The sequence below is a fragment of the Dermacentor andersoni genome, chromosome 3 (genome assembly GCF_023375885.2).
Source record: "Dermacentor andersoni chromosome 3, qqDerAnde1_hic_scaffold, whole genome shotgun sequence".
Taxonomy (NCBI): domain Eukaryota; kingdom Metazoa; phylum Arthropoda; class Arachnida; order Ixodida; family Ixodidae; genus Dermacentor; species Dermacentor andersoni.
The window spans coordinates 33698514-33718610 of NC_092816.1; the positions used below are offsets into that span (position 1 = coordinate 33698514).

At 49.0% G+C, this 20097-nt stretch overlaps 1 protein-coding gene and 1 long non-coding RNA gene across 2 annotated transcripts in view; one reads left to right on the plus strand and one right to left on the minus strand.

Annotated features, from left to right (window-relative positions):
* Positions 1–8598: 8598 nt before the first annotated feature.
* On the minus strand, positions 8599–12658 carry LOC140216704 (uncharacterized). Its single transcript, XR_011893337.1, has 3 exons — positions 12290–12658; positions 11430–11516; positions 8599–8793 (listed from the first exon to the last, which is right to left on the minus strand). It is a non-coding gene; the product is annotated as an uncharacterized lncRNA (long non-coding RNA).
* Positions 12659–16057: 3399 nt separating this feature from the next.
* LOC129381745 (uncharacterized) overlaps positions 16058–20097 on the plus strand; it is a 64429-nt gene continuing 60389 nt past the window's right edge. The window contains exon 1 of the mRNA XM_055064847.2: positions 16058–17430. Within this exon, the coding sequence (XP_054920822.2) occupies positions 16083–17430 (1348 nt within the window). The 5' untranslated portion in view covers positions 16058–16082. The remainder of the gene's footprint in view (positions 17431–20097) is intronic.

Here is a 20097-nt window from a genome sequence, read left to right on the forward strand (position 1 = left end):
CGGCCAACGGCAACGGGCCATCCCACATCGCGGCCTGCGTTTTTGACTCCTTCGAGATGGCGCGATTCCGAGCTTTCGAGAGCGCGCCGACGTTTAACCTGCAAATGGCGCGAGCGAACCGAGAGAATGCTATGGTCTCTCCCTCTCCCTCGCATCTGTTGCTACATTTCGACTTGTTTGTTTTGTTTACTTTTTCTCTTCTAACAAGCCGGATATGACGTGGTATACTCAGCTCGCGGTGTGCCCGACCGCGGCCTCCCGCCACCGTATCTCTCGCCCGACAAACAAAAAAAGAAAGAAATATAAAGAAAAAAGAAAACCTGTTCGTTATCTTTTCTTATCTTCCCTTTTTCTCGCTTTAGGAGGCGTTTCTTTATCTCTCGTAGGCGGCATGCAATATATGCAGTTTCTCATCACTTCCTTTGTGCTCGCGTACGCCTTCATTAGCTACTCTGGCGTTTCTCTTTTTTTCTTCATTTACTGCTCCGTTTTCTCCGTTTTTCTTTCCATTTATGTTAATATGCCGCCGCCGCGCCGCCTAATTTCTGCGTTCCTTCTAGCTCGCCGACTAATGCACGTTTGAACTCCGTTTTCGTCACGCTGAAGCATGCGCGAACCCTTCCTTGCCTTATTTTTACCTTGCGCTTTGCTTCGCTGTAAAGGGTCGAGTACGTGTCCCGAGTGGAAGGGGCCTTTTTTTTTCTTTTTCTTTTTCGAAAGGAGGCGGAAACGTTTATTACCCTTTGTGATAAGGGTTTTGCATTTGGTCGCGCCCACTCCGCTTGCGAGCTTTTTCTCTGTTTCACGTCTTCTTTTCTTTCCGTTCATTTCACAGCGTTGCGATAATTGTTCTTGCCTCCATACAACGTACTTGTATTACGGCTCTACTCTTCGCAGAGCGCTTGTCTGTATGTGTGCTTCGTTATCTAAACCTCGCCCTCACACCCTCCCCCGTTCTCTCTTTTTTTTTAGATTCACATTTTCTGTTCCTCGACAGTTTCGGTCTCAGCAGTGTTCTCATGTTCTTTCTTTTTCTTCTTTTTTACCCTGTTGGGAGTGGTGAGCCTAATAAATGAAGCTGGAAAAGGTTCGCGTTGATGCCAGGTCACCAGCAGGTTGGGATAGAGCTCAGCAATGGCCTGGACGCGCCTGCTGAGGTGTAGGTGCCAGAGGTTCGCGGTCGCTGTGCGCGATGCGCCTGCACTGCCGTCTATATAGGGGTCGGATGGAGCTGACGCCTGAACAACGTGAATGTAAGGGGTCCTGGCGAGCTCCAAGGGAACCAACTTTCATAAAGGGATCTATAGGATGCTTGTATTATATTCGAATTCACGTACACTGGAAGGAGAAGAAAAGACGCGTCGTTTGGTGACTCATTGGTTTTAGCGATAGACTAAGTGAGTGAGTGAGTGAGTGAGTGAGTGAGCATCAAGTGATTATATCAGTGGAAGGGGAAAGGGGGGGTGAGAGGGTTTCAATCGATTGATCCATCAGAATTAAGGGCGTGTATCCGCTCGCGTGAAACGACTAACTGAACTAACAAACCGGTAGCCATACTATCACAAGCGGTGCCAAAGGAGCAGGGAAGTACGGCACGCAGTTGCTCTTGTTGGTTGGCCGTGGCCGCCATGAATGGTACTAAACGTGGGCTGGTCCTGTCGAATAAATAAGGCTTATCCGCCGCGTGCAACCTAGCCTCTAACTAAAGTTAACGCAACGTAAGCAACGACCTGGAGCGTAAACAACGATCACAAAGAGATATCTTGAGGGCACCCATCGCGAGCGAACGAAAACAAAATAATAGGAGCCAGAAATGCCGGCGAGATAATACAGCACGAGCAGGACCGCGTGGTCGAGCACCCAGGAAGTCGATGACCGCCTTTGTGCCTCAGCCGAGTCACGAGGGAAAAGAGCAGCCGGTGCGAGCATGAAAGGTCGGCCGTCGTCGTGCGCACACAAGACAAACACAAACAGACAAACAAAACGGTGTCACCTCGGTTCCCCTTTGTTCCCGGGACCGCTTTTGCTTCGTCCCGTCTCATAGCGCGCATGCATGCGTGCGCGTTCACGGTGGCTCCGGAGGAGCGCTAGAGGTGCCAATTAGGGCGGTGATTAATGCTTCGTAATTAATACTCCACACACTGAATTCGGTCCCGTCCGCGGCTCTCTGCTCGACTCTTCTCGAGGTGTCGTCGTTCGATCGCAATCTGGCGCCTCTCCGAAAAGTTCGATGCTTTCCGGGTTCGTGCGCCGTGCTCTATGGAGCTCCTCGGCTCACGCGCGTCTCGACTAGCCGCGCATAAGTAAGTATTCTCACCAACATGCACCTCCTCACCACCACCGCCACCTGCTGCTGCTGAGCCCGCCTGCGTTTATAATTCCTGGCCATTCCGAGCTCCTTCGATCCAGCGCGTCTCGCCGGTATTAAAGACCGGGAAGCTCTCTCCACGAGAAGCGTCGTCGTCGTGGCAGGGTCCGCATAGCTCCCGCGCGTGAGAAGTGGGTTCCGCGCGGAGACGTCTTCTTTTCGCCGAGAAGAATGGCTCGACTGATAGCGCGGAGCCAAACGCTTGTTGTTACAGAGAAAAACCCTTGCTACCTGAATCGCGCTGGAAGTCGCCTCCGCGCCCGGCGTTGCGGACTACTTGCCAGTAATTCCCTCGTTTTATTTAATAAGAGATCCCTTCTCGCAAACACCGTTGGCTCTCGAATAGGGGGGCACACACACCCTGTAGTACACTATCATTTACACGAGCTGTATTGTGTCTCTGGTACCTCGATGATACTACAGCCCGCATAACTGCATCATTTCTTCAACTTTATCGGTCAAATTTTGGGCGATACGATGGGTTAAGCAACGCACCCGTGCTTAAAGAAAAAAGTAGTGTGCTATATAGTTCGTGAGTTACCTGGTCTGTAAAAGATGGCGAAATAATAAGTGAATTGATGTTCTCTTTAAGAGCGTACGATACTGTAGGCGCAAGTGGGAGGGGGGGGGGGGGGGGGGGGGGGAGGGCTACGTTATGGCCCGGTTATCCCCACCCCTATGAAAGCACGCAGTCAGGCAGTTCCGGTGTCGTGTCTAATAATAATTTCAGAGAGAAGTAAATTGTTTCTGATGGTAATCCTTGCCTTTTATGAAACGAAATGTTGACATCCCAGTTGCCATGGAAACGAGATATCGTCGTTTCTTTATGCTGTATAAGCTCGGTATCGTGCCTCAAAAGTAGTACGCGAGCTTCGCTAGGAAGGCCGTTATGCAAAGTAAACGAGGTGGCGCAAGAAGACCGTTGTGCTATGCAGACAGAGGCGCGCTGGCATTAATTTTTCATTAGAAATCGACTGAAAACTCATCGCCTCAGTGAGTAACGACGCTAGCATTCCTTCAATACGCGTCTCGCGCCTTTCCGAACCTATTTGTCATTACTGCATTTACATCGAGAATAGCCCGATTTTCCTTTTTTTCTTCTTCTACATCTCTTTGCCTCCCCACTGCATGCTCAGCTTTCAGTCGTTCAGCGTGTGCCAAACACCAGAGACCGCATTATGCCGCACTCCTCCAGGCGCCATATATCTCTGCCGCGTCCCTTAAGAACCATCAATAGGTGGAGGTCTCCGGTGGAGAACACGATATTGTGTATTCACTAGCAAATGGCTTTTTTTTTTCTCTTTCGTCCCCCCCCCCCCCCCCTCGCTCTCTGTCTCCTCGTTCGGCGCTACGCCCGTTTTCGCGAATGATGCAAATGATACTGGGCACTATTAATCACCGAAGGACTCTACAACGCCTACTTCATTTCAGTCTTCTCCCATCGCCCGGGCGCCCACGTAAAAGCAAAGAAACTCTGGAAAAGGAGCCTTTACGACCTTCGTATCTCGGTTTCAGAGACGGGCGGTTCTTTTTTTCGGCCCTGTTGGAAGCTCGAGCGATGAAATATTGCTCCTGCTGGCTGCATCAGTACACGGTAATTCGCGCGCCTGTTTTATTTATTTGTTTTTCGCCTTCTTTCTACCTCGTCTAATTCTGTCTTTTGCATGTACAGAAACGGTGATTGCTGTAGAAGCTAGGAGGTAACTTTGCGCCCGTGCGAATCTATTTTCTCAACGACTTAAGTGTTCGAGACGAGAGTGTGTGTAGATAAGCCAGTTTCGAAAGATGGCACGGACGTTTCGCTCCTGGTTAGTTCGCGAAACGACGACCTGCCAGTTGAGACGTCTTCGCGCCGCGGGTGACAAAGTGTTCACGCTGTGGTGTTACTTGGGCGTTCGTGCTTAATTTTTTTGCTATCAGAATCTGGTCTTTTGAAACGTGCGCACTCCTGTTCGTACTTTGTTATGGTAAAAGCACAATTAATTATATTTACTCAATCTACTCTATCAGCCAGCCAATGCTAAACCTGCACGCAAACTATATTATGCGTCTTTTTAAACCTTGTCAGTTCGCGTAGGACTGCGGTACGTGGCCCGAACGTTCACAAAATTTCACTGTCTCTAGCGCAGTCCTGGAACCGTGCGCATTATGCAGAGGGGAAGATATCGATAGACCGATTTGGTAATGCATCCCGGTATATGCGTCATTAGGAAAGCAGGTCACTGACCAACGCTAACCATAAACGCGTTCGCGGCGCTGGTACAGCATTAGACGTTTCGGATTGGGCGATATTAATTAATCCGTGTGGTTCGCGAAACGTCAAGGTCTTTGTTTTTAACATTTGTCGACGCACGTTGGCGCATCGACGAATGTTCAACAGATTCATCGACAGATTCGTCAACCCACGATGCGTTTATTATTGTTAAAAGTCAATTACCTATTTTCCAAATAGCGACCGATATGAAATCGATTATCGGAATATTTTTTCCACTCGGGGCGTAATTCGCAGACATCGAATGCTTTGGGATCTATCTATACGAGGATGTGCATAGCGAGTGTGTACGGGATTCTGAAACACCGCCGGGCTTGTTTCCGACATCATTCAGTGACCTATTTCACAAATGCTCTGGAATCAACTTTTCGCTCGTTCTTTTATCGTACAGACCTTGCAGCGTTCGGACGCCATCTCGCGTGCTTTTTTTCCCCCCTCCATACTCGAAACAGCGACTCTCTCTCTCTTCGCGATCCCCGCTGCGAAGAGCTCTTGGGGCCGTCCATCATCTCCGGAACGCTCGCGTCGCGTGTCCGTGGTTGTTCGCGCTCACTTCGCTAGAGGCGCGATGCGAGTCGGGGGCCCGAGCCGACCGATACACGAGTTTGCCAGTTCCTAGTCAAGTCAGGCCAAGCCCACCGTGGAGGATTGCGGGGGCCTCCATCTTGGGAGCTTTGGCGGTTGCGGCGGTGGCTGCATGCTGTACGACGGTGCTCCGTATGGCTGCGCATTTCGACGCACCGTGGTTCCTCCTTTACGCACAATAAATGCACTGGGCTGCGGCGTTTTGTTGCTACATTCGGGATGCCGGTGGGAGTGGTTATGAACGCGGAGTTTGTTGACCCGCTTACGGAGTCAGGACGCGCGCGCGTGCGTGTAATAATGGCAGTTGCCGGAGTTCGGTGGGAGGTGGGGTGGGAGTGTATAGTTCATAGCGGATTCCAGCGCGGCTTGCTCGCGTATATATGGACTCAATAGAGACCCCCTGTGCGCGCCCATTTGCTTTCTTTTTATTTTCATTTTTCTGCCGTTTTATGGCTCTTTTGTTAATTGCTATCTCGATTCTAGACTTAGTCATCTGTCTTATCCCCATAGCTATCCGCGCCTGTGTACTATAGCTGTGCGTCGGCGAACCTTGATGCCGAGTCGGCTCGAATCGGTGATGGGAAGATATCAAACTCGTTATGGCCGCCTCTAATGCGAAACGAGCCACCCCTCTTCGATCGTGTATGCCGCGGTAAACCCAATAAGACCCATCCCATATTAGTGCCGATTGAGTTCACATATAGTTTACATTTCCACTGTGGAGATCGCCGTGGATTACTTTTCACAGCTGCGAGTGGGAAGTTTCTGTAAGCACTCGCACCCGTCTGCGCACAGTGTGGCCAGTGGCCAGTGGCTCGGGCGTCGGTTGGAGATCGTAGACGCCGTTTCATACAAGGGCTCCCTTCTATGCGATGGAAGGCACTTCCCGCACGCTTAATTCCAACTTAAACCGCGGAGGCTGTCCAGCCTAATTTTAAATGAGAAAAATGAGATAAATGACAGAATAATACGAGTCCACGGGCATCATTTGCCGCATTAATATACGCCAATGATGGCGTACCTGCGGCCGGCTCCGAGCCGCCGAAGCAGCCGCCACACGTCGCAGCCAAGCCTTTCGCCAAAGGCAGGACGTCCCGCTACCGCAAATGGGACGTTATTAGGCTCTCCGCTTTGCCCTGCGGTTATGGCGTGGCTGAGCGCGCGACACCGCCATAGTGAATCCACCCTCCTTTGCCCCCTTCGCACCGCGTCCGTACAGACATGCCCTGACTGCAGCGCGACCGTCGCCTGCGCACGGTCACGTGCTCTTCGGGCGATCTTTAATTGCTGCATTGCGGATAGCTCCACCCATGTATGCCGTCTCCGAGAGTGGCCGCATATACACAGGCGGGACTCTGGGGCGCTACGGAAATGACTATGTGTCGAGATGATAGCGCAAGCACGTACACGTACGTTCGGTTATGCGACTAAGAACGTCTTCTCTGAGAAGGCGAATCGAGGGGGAAAGGGTTGACATGCGGGACGACGCTTCGGTGCGGAACAAGCTCGCTCCTTTCACAGCCGGCGCCCTCGGCACATGCTCATTTTGCCCCGCTCATTTCGGGGGTCTTCCGCAATTAGCGACGTTTAATGATGCGCTCTCCCACTCGGTACCCGACTATAGGCTAGTCATCGCAGCGACGATGCAGGGATCGCATCGCGCTGGTATCAACGAAATCGTAATTGCAATCAGTTGTGCTCGGGTATGGCTGTGCCGCCCCCCCCCCTCTTACTCCTCCTCCCCCCCCCCCCCCGTGTTTCTCTCTGCCAGTTGATGCCGTCGCGCTGTGGTCTGGCACGCAGGCCGACGCTGCATGTGGTTCGTGCGACGACGCGAATTGAGACGTCGTGCAGCATTGAACGGCGATATGTCACGGAATGCCGCCGTGTGACGATTACTGCGGTATTTGGCTGACTGCTGTGACTTTTGTACATTTATGATTTCGCATTTCTCCGGGCTGTATTTATCGTCGCGCCTATATATACATGTAAGCACGGTATGCTGACGCTTGCTTGAAAACTTGAAAAAACGACAACGTGAAAAAAAAAAAAAATATAGGAAGGCGGATCAGCTGGTCAGTGCTATTTATTTTGAGGCAAATTTGTCTTTCGTTCATAGAACAGACATTTAAATGTTCAGCCATTATTTCATCACAATGTTTCATCACAATGTTTAAAGTAGAAGACCTGGCTAAATTTTGTCGAAAATGGTTCGATACCTGTGGCCACCTCCAAGTTCTTGCACATCCCGCGATGGTACGACAACGCCCGATGAAGCAGTCAGCGTATATACCGCGGGATACGCTCTGCCGGCTTGCTTGAACGGAGTTATACCCCGTCGTTAGCTAACCGACTGCTTTAGCCGGTCGTTAACGACCACGCTGACAATCAGTCGCTGCAAATTACGCGGGCCACTTATAGCCTGGGCCTCGTAATACCCCGGCACTCTATCGAATTAGACACGCCGCTAAAGCTCAGTGGTAACCTACACTGAGAACAACCGTAGCCTAACTGCTCAGGGAGAGTAGAAATCTTCGGTCTTCGAACTGGCTGTCCTGCGGGAAAGGAAAGAAAAAGAGGAAAGATGGCCTCAGGCCCGCTAACGATCAGAAAACGCTCGCGCTATCCTTTGTTCGAACTATCGTTGCACTTGTTCTCTCCCATCTGCGTTCTCGTCCCTGTCGTCGCACAATCACGTGTTGGTCTTTCCCGTCCGTTTAATGAGGTGTCATTACAAAAGGTCGTGATTACGCTACGGGAGGAAGAGAGACAGCATAGCGGTGGTGTCTTTGGAACCGGGCGAGCGCGCTCCCTTGGTCCCGTGAGAATGCGGGCACGACTGCGCGCGCCGATCCTTTACAGCCGCTGCGTTCCCTTATGAAAATATGAGATGAGTTTCACATGAAAGTCTGGCGAGTTTTGACATCACAGCCATTAGACTTTTTGATGAGTTTCTCTTGAATTTTCTGATGTATTCCTAATGTCATTCTAAAACATATTGGCCACCGTCTTTCTGTAGAATTCTTGACGAGTGTTTTTCTTGTGAGCATGAAATGTCTTCCTAATGTGCGCTCCAAACCAGTTTTCTTGTGACTTTCTCACGTCTTCCTAACGAATCTCTAATGAGCTTATACATTAGACTGCTGGTGCTCATATTACTGCTATAACAAAATTGGCCACCACGTGTGGTAACATTTTCTCATGTGTCCCAATGGCAGTCCGACCTTATTTAAAGCTGTTACCTGTGCGTGACTGTCTTTGGTGCTATATATATGCAGCCTGTATGCATGTATGTATGTCTAGCGAAGATGCAGCACTTTTGACATGTACATGGGCCCTACATATGCTGCATGTAAGACATTACTCAACGAAAGAAATTTAACAAAAACATTTATTGGGCATATCAATGCTTCCTTAAATGCAGAAGGAGGTTAAATGAAAGGAAAACACAGTATCAGTCTGGTTACGGATGTGATATCTTCCTTTCATTTAATCTCGCTACTTATCATTGAGGAGAGGCTGTTCTTGAGGTGGAGTGTCGTCATCTTGAAGTAAGTGCACGTGTACCCTGCATGGTAGAAAGGACAGAAAATTACCAAAACTTGGCAATCAACCACAGAAATACATGCTGTATCACTTGCTGCAGAACGATCTGAAGATGTTATAGCTAGTTCTGCGAAAAATTTATGTGGTGTCGGTTCACACAAAGTTGAGGAACCACTGCGTGGCCTTTGGGTGCAGCAGTAACTACAGTAAGCAGAAATTGCTCTTGGCTGTACAAATGTGCAACATGGATCAGCTGTGGCATGTGTACATGTCGTGAACAACTTCGGCTATATCGGTTTCCACTCGACAAAGGACAGCAGTGTCTGTGGATTACCAGCGTGAATGACAAAATCTCACTAATTACTTGGCATGGAAATGAGCGTAGGAGTGTTTGTGTACGGGCAACCCAATGCATCCCAGAGACATCCAAGTGCCAGTCATTATAGAATATTTGCATCAGCTATGGTCACAGTTCTCACACATGTGTTGGCCTCCTGAATGATGGCATATATCCCATTGAAGAAATACACCACACCATGTCTGGGTTTTTTTATCATTTACACCCGAGCACTGCTTTCAGAGGGAGGGCACAAGTTGAAAAACAAATGCGTAGAAGCATGATAAACAAGCTTGCATAAAAATAATTTAATAATTAAGCATGGTGGTTGCTATCCCACGTCATTAGAGATTATTCCTCTTTGTCATGCAATCATAATGAGCGTTGACTGACACACGTCCCATTTTTGGATGTGGTATTCCTCACTGATTTTGTTGTATCAATCGGTTGCCATAGGCGAACGAAACAGATAAACAATCTAAATCCAGTGCACAGCTTGTCATGTCAATGCATGGTCAGATGGGACGAGCACACTGGTCCTTTGAGTGAATTATGGTGCTCTCCTAGGCGCATGCTGAGGCACTGGCTAGTCAGCGTGCCCGATGTACATTGGACCAAATATGCATGTGATCAAAAGAATAGCCTACATTAACCCTGAAAGATACGAGACAAATTTTGGGTATCTTTAACTAAGCAAGCCTCCAATGCCTAGGTGCCTTTGTCAATTCACTTGTGGACTGCAATGCACATATATTTCCAGCAAAAATAAATTAGGCAGCATATGCACAACAGTCATGTTGTATGGTCTCCCTTCCCTCGCTGCGCAAATTTTGTCCTGAAAAGTTACATGAACTGATTGAATTGAAAATTGAATCGAGAAAGGCAAGGAGGCAAGCGAGGCTTGCTTGGTTAAAGGTAGCACCAAATTTGTCCAGTGCGTGTCAGAGACACTGTACTGTATTCCTTTCACAGGTGGTCAAATGTACATAGCGCAGACTGGCTGGTGCCTAAATATGTACCTATGAGATCAACATATTTCACTCAAAAGACCAGTATGCTCGTCCTACTTGGCCACACATATCTGCAATGGGGCTTCAGGCCGGATTAGGATTGTTTATCTGTTTTCACCCATGGCTGAAAATTGGCAAGAGAAATCAGTCAGGCACACCACATAAATAACAATAAGTGTGAGCCAGCCCCCATTATCAATGCATGAAGAAGGGCATCCTTTGTAGATTACAAGGGATAGAAATTAGTCTGTGCCTATTTACTTACTTCTTTTTATGCAAACACCATTTATCATGATTTTATGCCTTTGTATTATAACTTCTGCCATCCCTCTCAAATTAACTGGTGCACAACACAAGTGCACATCCAGTGCTATTTTTGTTAGTCCTTCCAACAACTTAAACAGTCAGTTGTTAGCCAAGGTCATGTTGCATAGTCTCCCTTCCCTCGCTGCGTAAATTTTGTCCTGAAAAGTTACATGAACTGATTGGCAAATTCAAATCGACACTACAAGTTTCGCCGAGTGGACACAGCTGGTTCTCAGAAATGCACAAAAACAGTGATGGGTATCTGTTGGCATCCTGGAGTGTGTGCAAACTAGCTGTGGCATTGCTGCAGTAGACACACTCAGAACTGCTACAATGCCTACCAGCATGAATAGGGGCAGCTTGCAAAGAAAAGAATACGAAGAAAGTGAGAGAAAAAATAGAAAGCTTACCAGAAAACACCTCACTACTTAAGTAACTGCAGCACAATGAATACTGGCCTTCCTATTTCATTTCAAGAAATTCGAGATCATCAAATGTGTATTTGCAGTGACAGTTATTCTGAGAACAAGACAGACATAATTGTAAACATCAATGTTAAACAATGGTATGCACACTGCGTGCTTAGACCTTTGAGATATATGGCACACTGCACTTCGAATTCTTACATGGACAAAAACAGCACATGTGTGTATCATAAGCAGAAAGGAAAACAGGGAAATATATGCTACAGCATAAGAAACAGTTCCAAACAAATAAAACCAAAATAAAAAAGAAACATACTGTGTAATAGGCAAAAATAAAATGGACTTGCAGCCAAGCAATTGATGCGAGAAAAATACTAAACGTCAGGACATGCGAGGTGTAGTTTTAACAGAACAAGATAACGTGTGCATAATGTCTACAAACACAAATAAGCAGCAAGTGGAATAAGGTTGCACAAATATTTAGCCTATTTAGCAAGATGCATTAAGTAATATGTCGATACACTTATCCACTAATGATACCGAGATCCTACTTTTGTGAACACGTACACTTAAAGCATACCTGACATGTCCATCCAGATTACACGCCGTGCTGCTGCAGCCATTGCCACGGGTTATGTGGACACTGTTGTGGGTCACGGCTGCACCACTACAAAGAGAATTCTGTGTTAACTTACAGCTGTGGCACAATAAGACTATCACATCGTGAACACATGCAAGGAGCATGTAAAAACAGTCACGAAAACAATGCCTGCACTGGTGCAGGGTGGCAACAGAGCACAAAGTCGAAGTCACTGATGAATGTCACGATAACAGGGACCCCTTCAACAAGGCAAAATTTCACACGCAGCAGCAGCAGCAGCGCATTACATGAATGTTTGTTTACATAACAATTCTAGAGTTTCTTTCATGACTTTAAGTAACTATCCCTTGTAATGTTTACTTACGTCAAAGTTATGGCAACACCCCTTCAAAACAAACCTGTACCAGTAGCACGCTGTGATTGCTTACATTTTTTTTCCCCAATACTGCTCGTAAATCGAAAACCTCGTAAGCAGAGATTATCTACAACGTCGAATCATTTATAAGCGAGGAAACGTCGTAGCAGTAAGAATCGGTCAAGAGGTAGATGAGTCGTTATCATGCGACTTCAGCAGAAAAGCGGGAGCTCACGCACAAGCGCGCATGATGAACACGATTATTTCCGAACGTAATCTTTCTCATCAGAAGAAAACGCTTATCAAGATTTTCAATTCTGCATTATGGCAATAAATTCGCGCAACTGAACTCTGACACCCAGCAAGCATCGGCATAGGTTTCACTGTTGTCGTGGGAGTTCTCTTTCCTACGTTCGCAAGGCACCCTATGCCCACACGAGAAGCACGCACAACACGTGTGTAGTTAGCAAGTACGGTTACTCACCTTTTGAATGGCACGACGCGGTAGAAAAGCGCCCTCCAAGTTGCCAGTGCTTCGATGTTACTTCCAGCAGACATGCCGGTGCATAGTGGACGAGCAGTGGCACGCTAACAACACGCATTAATTCTTCGCGACGTCCAACCAGCTTTTCACGACAACCAGAGACAAAGGGAACGCACTCCACGGCATGAACATCGTTGGTCCACATTTGGCTGGCGCGCCACGCACACGGCGAGTTTGCAGCGAGACACAAGCTGTCTGTGGCACTTATGCGCACGCGAACTAAGTCACATTTCGTTACAGCAAACACAAAAACACACGATCAAACAAGCACATCGTTGCAGCTTGCACACCCGACCGACTCGTAAACAGAGCGACAGGCTGATTGGATTGGATTGGATTAGAAACGGGACGGTGGGTGGCGCCACCAACAGGTCGGTTGGGGCCAGCCAATGTCTCGGCTAGCGTCATCTGAGAATTTGTGCGGCTGCCTAATTGCGCATAGCTGTTGCAAGACAAACAGAACCACAGATAAGTCTATATTGTAAGCTATAGCTTGGCATAGAAAGAAATTCTATAACGCATTTTCAATTTGAATCGCTTCTGCTATCTGCAGCCAGGAAAAGCATGGCCTTCGAGATCTGAAAATGTTAACCCTATAGAAAACCGTTGCGGTGTCGTTATTCGAACGATTTTCACTTCGGTTACCTCTCATAAAACCCGTGAATTACGCATTTCGCTGCTCCCCGTGCTACCTGCGCCGTCACTTCAATTTAAATAACTTCCTGCTGTCGTTAACATCAACTATATAGCCTCAGACATCGTTGACGTGTTCTCCGAGAGACACATGTGCAGTGTGCGATGTTTTAGTGCCCATTGCAACAGTGTCAGTCGGAAAGCATCAAATCTGCTCGTGTGGCGCAGCTTACACCCCTGTCGTCCGTATCTTGCTTTCGTGTTAGTGCGTTTAATGTGCGCGGGTTGCACTCCTGTCCCCCGTGCCTTCTGTGTTGATCGTGCTACCCACGAAGATTCCTCGAAAAACCCACATGTCTCGGTAGCGTGCATTTGTCCTATGTGGTATATGCCAGAAATGTGCGCTGGCGTACGATGTGCTTGCAACCAAGTACTACAGTGCGTTCCAGCAAATAGCGACGCTGCCGCTTACGCGCAGTTTTTTTTTTTTTTTTTTTCCCGTCGTGGTTGCTCAGTGGCTATGGTGGTGTTGCGCTGCTGAGCACGAGGTCGCGGGATCGAATCCCGGCTTCGGCGGCCGCATTTCAATGGGGGCGAAATGCGAAAACACCCGTGTACTTAGATTCAGGTGCACGTTAAAGAACCCCAGGTGGTCGAAATTTCCGGAGTCCTCGATCCACTACGGCGTGCCTCATAATCAGAAAGTGGTTTTGGCACGTAAAACCCCATATTTTTTTACGCGCAGTTTTCCATGTCATGATCATGTCAATCTGCACAATTGTCGGTTTGCCACTTAAAGACTAGTAACACATCCGAGAAATCAAACTGCTCAGAACAAGGCATACGCTATAGGTTTGCACTGTTTACCAAATGTGATAACGGGGTAACACGAACTTACAGTGCTCTTTAAAAAGGAAAGAAAATGACGTCGTTGTTTTGTGCCTAGCCCTGATATATCTGAAGCGTTTCCAGAGTACTCGGCGCTCACGCTGTGTTATATCGTTTTTTTCATTTCTTCATTCACCCACCCAAGGTACTGGGTGTGAGTGACTTAATTGCTAGGTACTAATTAACAGTGCATTAATTATCACCATCTTCATTAACAAAGGTCGTGGGTTCGGGTGCCTCAAATAACTGTATCTTAACTGTGCCCTAATTAACATCGCCTTCATTAACACCGAAGATCGTGGGTTCGAGTGTCTTAATTGACTATATCTTAATGAACAGTACCTCAATTAATATCGCCTTCATTAACAACAATGGTCGTTGGTTCGATTCCCACATAAGGTAATGTGTTCGAGTGACTTAATTCCTAGGTCGTAATTAACCGTGCCTTCATTAGCATCATCATCATTAACAAAGGTCGTGGGTTGGAGTGCCTCAAATAACTGTATCTTAACTACGCCTTAACAGCGCCTTCATTAACACCAAAGGTCGTGGGTACGAGTGTCTTATTTAACGACATAATAATCAGCTGCACATTAATTAACATATTAATTAACAGGCTTCGACTTTCACTAAGGTTCGTACGTGCGTTCGAGTGCATTAATTAACTATATCTTCAATAACTGTCTTAATTAACGGTGTCTTACTCAACACCAAAGGTCGTGGGTTCGTAGCCTTAATTACCGCTAAAGGTAGTGGGTTCGACTCCCATGAAAGGTTGAGAGTTTGTAACCTCTTTGTACATAGATTGCTCACGCCTACAATGCCAGATTTTCCGGCTCATGAGCCATTTAACGCTATCGCGTTACAAAGAATTTTTCACGACTTGGCATCGTACACATTCATATATGATGTACTTTGACATTAGCAATAACACAAAAAAGCTGTATACTCCTCTCATCAGAAATCCTAAGGTGCATTGTCATTTGAGTCTCTGATGTACTTGTGATGCCAAAAAACATTAGACGATGCATTTCTTATGAATGTCTGATGTCACCTTAGGAACACATAACGTCCTCTACAGAAACTCATGGTTCATTTTCATAAGGGTTGCCCCGGCTGCTGCGTCCGTGGCGCCTGGCGACGTGGTGGTTGAGGCGCCCGGCTATCTTATTCTTGTTTCTCGTTAGACCCACGAATCCCCCCTCTTCCACGTTCGCCCTTTACCCCCTCCCGAAGACGCATTACGGAGATATTTGCGCGCACATCGTCTTTATGTATATTCTCGCAGTGCCCGTGAGTTCAACGTGAGATATATACTACACACGTTTGTTTGTATTGTGATTCCGGGCGTGGGTTGAGAGCTGCGCGGCGCTCCTGATAGGGGGAGCGTGGGCGACCTCTCACCCTTGTGACTGCGGCGTGCAATTTGCGTGGGATCGCTGTGCAAATGCGGGCGGTACATAGTTTTCCGTGCTCTAAAAAAGATTGTCCGCTTCCTTTCGGAACGAGCGGATGGTGTCTCCGCGCGGACGTGTAGGCCCCTTCCGTAACGAAGCAAAGCGTAACGAAAAATGGACTACGACGACGACCTCTCGGAAACCCCTGAGCGTGCGAGGCGGAGGATAATCGCTAGCGCATACGGTGATCACATATCGTGCGTGAGTGCATTTGGAATGCGACGCCGTTCTTCTTTTGTGACTATCGAGTCACTGCCCAGTGCTATGTGCGCATTAGAGCATGCGGAATCCGAGAGTTCTTCGTACGTTCCTGTTTTGTAGGTGCCCAGGGTTTGACATTGGGACGAGAGGGTTGGCCTTGCTGCACTTTCAGTGGTCGCACAACATAAAAAGCGTACAGTGCGCGAGCGCTGTACGTTTGTAACTCATGCTAGGCACGTGCGCATCGATCAATAGAAAGAACGCGGGCTGCCCCCGCCTCAGAGATTCGGCCTATAGTGGATTCATACAGGTGACAGGAACAAATATCGAGTCTGTATGCATTAGCGTATACAGCCAGTCGCCAGTTGTGCTGTCGTTATACACCCGTTCAGCACCTCCAAAACAACCTGTACCGAACGCCTCGATGGCCCTTCTTGTTTCTCCGCGCACGGAGCTCGTATAAAATAGCGGCTGACAGGCCCAGTGTTCTTATTCCTTTCTTTCTTATTTTGCGCAGGGCCGACAGCAAGTAACGCGCTGGCCAGACGGCGGACATGACGTCGGAAGCCGCCTGCCGGCCGCCCAGCAGTGCCTTCAAGCTGAACGCCATCTGCGAGAAGCTCGCCCGCAGCTCGGACCCGGAAGACCTGGCTGCCGCCATGGTAGCGGGCGGAGGCGACGCCTGCGCCGACGAGGCGCCCGACGACCTGTGTTCGCCGCGGGCGCCGCCCCCTCCTCTCCGGGACCCGGCCGAAGAGGACGACCTCGATGACGAGAGGCCGCAAGCTGCCTTGAACGGGGCCTTAACGGACGACAACTCGGACGACAACGAAGCGGACGACGACGCGCCGCAGGAACCCTTGGTCGCCGTCAGCACAGCCGCCGCCTCCTCGATGCCCACGGGCACTGCCTTCAGCGAAGTGCCTTGTCCCTGGCCGGACACTGAGAGTGCCTTGGACGGACGCATGCGCAACAAGAGGAAGAACTTCCAGCCAAAGAACATCGCCGCCGCCGTGTTCGCCGACTCGGACGAAGAAGAGGAGGAGGACGAAGACGAGGACGAGCGGGAGGACGCCGAGCAGAGCACGCAACCACCGCCTCCTCTGCTATTGCCCTCGGTGGCGGACGTCGCCCAGGACGACGACGGCGACGACGAGGACGACGACGGCGCACTCTCGCCGTCGGCGTGCTTCAAGGAAGCTACCGCGTCCTCAGTGACGACGCCTCCTCCGCTAGTGCCGACGACCTGCTCGGAAGGTGCTGTTTCCGGTGCAGTTCGCGAGGAAGGACCCCTGGACCTCAGTGACTGTGGCTCGACGCGCCGCAAACTGCAGCAGCCCGTCAAACGGGTGCTGTTCAACAGTAGCGCGATATCCGCGGAAGGCGGGGGCTTGGCGCTGCCGAGGCCCTCCAGCTTTCCAGAGGCCGTGGTGGACCTCAGTGGTGGTAGTGGTAGTGGTGGTGGTGGTGGTGGTGGGGGTCGCAAGAGCGAGGACGACGACGATGACGGGCCGACCTCCGCTGCGGAAGACGGTAGGTCGTCCGCGTCCTTGCCGTCTCCTCTGCGCCTGCAAGCGCCCTGTAACGAACCCCCTGTGACCGTGGGCGGTGGCTCGTCGCATTTTGTTGGCGGCTCGCGGCAGCATCTGCTACATCATCATCATCACCATCACCATCAGCACCAACAGTTACCGCCTCATCAGCATCAACAGTCGCACCCACCGCAACAGCAACAGCAGCAGCAGCAACCTCCAGTTCAGCACCATCAGCACCGAGCTGCTGACGCTAGCCTTATGAAGGACTATGCGGAAAACACGATGAAGGAACTGCTGAGCATGTACGGACTGCACGATGTGGTCGAGTCTATAACGAAGCACGTGCCTCTGCATCACTTTTCTTCCGGTGAGTGATACTTCACCTTTGTTTGTCCTTAAGGTTCCGGGAGCACTCAGTCAAGACAATCGCGTTATTCTTTTATCCCTAAAGCACAAATTCAGAGCGTAACTGCCAGGTTAAGTGAACGCAAACTACACTATCCTGCAAGCTGGACTGCATCAGAATCAGTTGCTTGTGCACTCACACAGATCGCTCATTCCTATGCCGTTTCTATGTGGAAATCTCGAACTTACATCTATACAAAAGATCACTTCTTTTTTTATTATTATTATTATCAGTTAGCTGCAAACTACCGGCATACATTATGTTGTGCCCCACTGAGTCACTACTATAGGTTAGATCTTAACCAGCCGAAATAAGCAAGAATCGTAATTATCTCAGAGCGCCACGCTGTAGCTGTGCGTTCGCATAAATCAGCGTTACTTTCCTGAAACACAGGAACAAAAAAAAAACAATATAACAAAAAAACAAATGAAGGATTAAACGTCTAACTGCTCAGGAAACGCTGAACTACTGCATCTGTCGGGGCATTCGCTCTCTTCACGTCTTCCGTTGATATCTCTCTCTCGTGGATTATCTCTTCCGTTCAGGGCAGCACATGCACGTGGCAATCACTGCTCCTGCAGCCGTAGCCTGTTCCTTTCTTCTCTTCATGGAACAGCAGCCGTAGTAAGATTCGTTGCGATCTTTTTCTTCTTAATATCTCGCCCCATTCCGTGGCCATACGCCTCGCGACCGGAAGACGTTTGCCGTGTTCTGTATACCCTCCTAACCGGTGCGGCGTACGCGCGATGATGATGGATTCTGATGGATGGCTGACGATCGTGGATCACGAACGCGACCTCGTTCGCACTGCTTCCTTACGTCGTTTTACTTCATTGTCTTCTCTTTCGTCCGCATTTGATAGTTAATACTTGCTTCGTTTGCGCGTCCGCTGATACACGAGTAGCCAGTCGTCCTTTTCGAGGCATGCATGCACAGCGTGGCTTTTTGAGTCTCACGCTTCGGTGCCAGACCAGCTCGAGCTATAGGTGCAAAGTTTTGAGCTAAATGGTAGAATAGGTGACGAAGTGGTACACTCTTATTACTTCCCCGCTCTAGAAAGCCCCCAAGATCGTGGGAAACGGGCGGCGAGGTATAGCCTTGGGAGGAAAACGTGAGCCGCGAGAAGCGAACTTCGCAGCAAGTTGAGATCGCGTGCCCGGCGGCGTGTAAGCATGTATAAGGTCGATCGTTCTCTTGGTTGCCCACAGGGACTACCATATATCTCGGCTGTTGAAGGCGCCGGAGTGTTACACGAAAAGGGAAGGGTGTGTAATTTATGCGCAAAAAAAACGGGCGCCGACACCTTATCGGCCACCTATACTTCTATATGCACTGTCAGTACGAAATTACGTATACATTATAATCGCCGTATGGCGAACATACAGATGCAGAGAGCAGCTTGTTCCGTGCAGGAAATCCGGAAGAGCGCCTAAATATTCGGTGGTTCAAGCGTACAAAATACACAGTTCAAACTGCTGCTCCGACTCTATTTGGGGCTTCGTTGTCTACTTTCACGACAAGCTGCCTCCCTGGTTTGTTGTCTTGTTGTTTGTCTATTTGTTCCTTTGTCTTTATTTACGACTGTGCAGTCGACACGACGCCGAAAATTCTGGCAACAGTAGGAAACCTTCGCTCGGTGGTTACATGCCCTGTCTGCCCGTGTGTATACAGTAAAGCCGCATTAGGCGCCTTCGGATGGATATATACCGCCATTCTGCGTGAAATCAGTAATTGCGTTGTGCGCCGGTCTGCAGGGCGTAATAACTACCATAGTTCTCTTTTACGTCGCACGTATATATATATATATATATATATATATATATATATATATATATATATATATATATATATATATATATATATATATATATATATACACGCCGCTTCAGTGCGCCTCTCTTATACAATTCCTTGGCCTGCATTAGGATTTCCTTACTTCAGCTTTCTCGGCGCATTTGAAAGAGAGTGACGCCGTTGCTGCTGGCGCTGTCACAATAGTGGCACGCCGCCAAGCGGACGCTCAATGCCTGTGCGAAAGGCTTTGGCACAGAGCGTGTCGATACATCCTATATATGTGAGGCAGCCTCCGCGGTGGAGCGAGCGATCAACTGCAGATATTGAGCCTGCAGGCACGATTCTCCTATACGAGACGGACGCGTTAAGGTTTCGTGGATGCGATGAGAAGTAAAAGAAAGAAAGAACAGAGAGCAAATGCGCTACTATACACGCTTAATACTTTGGCGCTCGAGGTATACTCCTGGTATAGTCTAAATTATTCCGCACCTCTTGGGACACTGCATCCCTGATTGGCCGCGCTTTGCTATAAGGGCAGCTCATGTGCGTGCGTAACCAGGACGGCCTCTGTAGCAGTTCTGTTTCTTTTTTTTTTCAGCACTGCCTGCGCTGCATAGCGTGCGCGCAGGCACCTTCACTCGCATGCTGCGAAGCGGACCATATAGCATGCACATGGACACCCTAATTAGCTCGCGGATCGAGTTGGCGATAAAAAGCGCCGAATTCCTCGCGCGCGGGGCATTGTAATTTGTGTCCGGCACCGTTAATAACAAGGAGAAGGCGTCCTATCGTGCGAGTATGGCGCCCGGGAACGCCGCCAGCGGGCACCGCGTG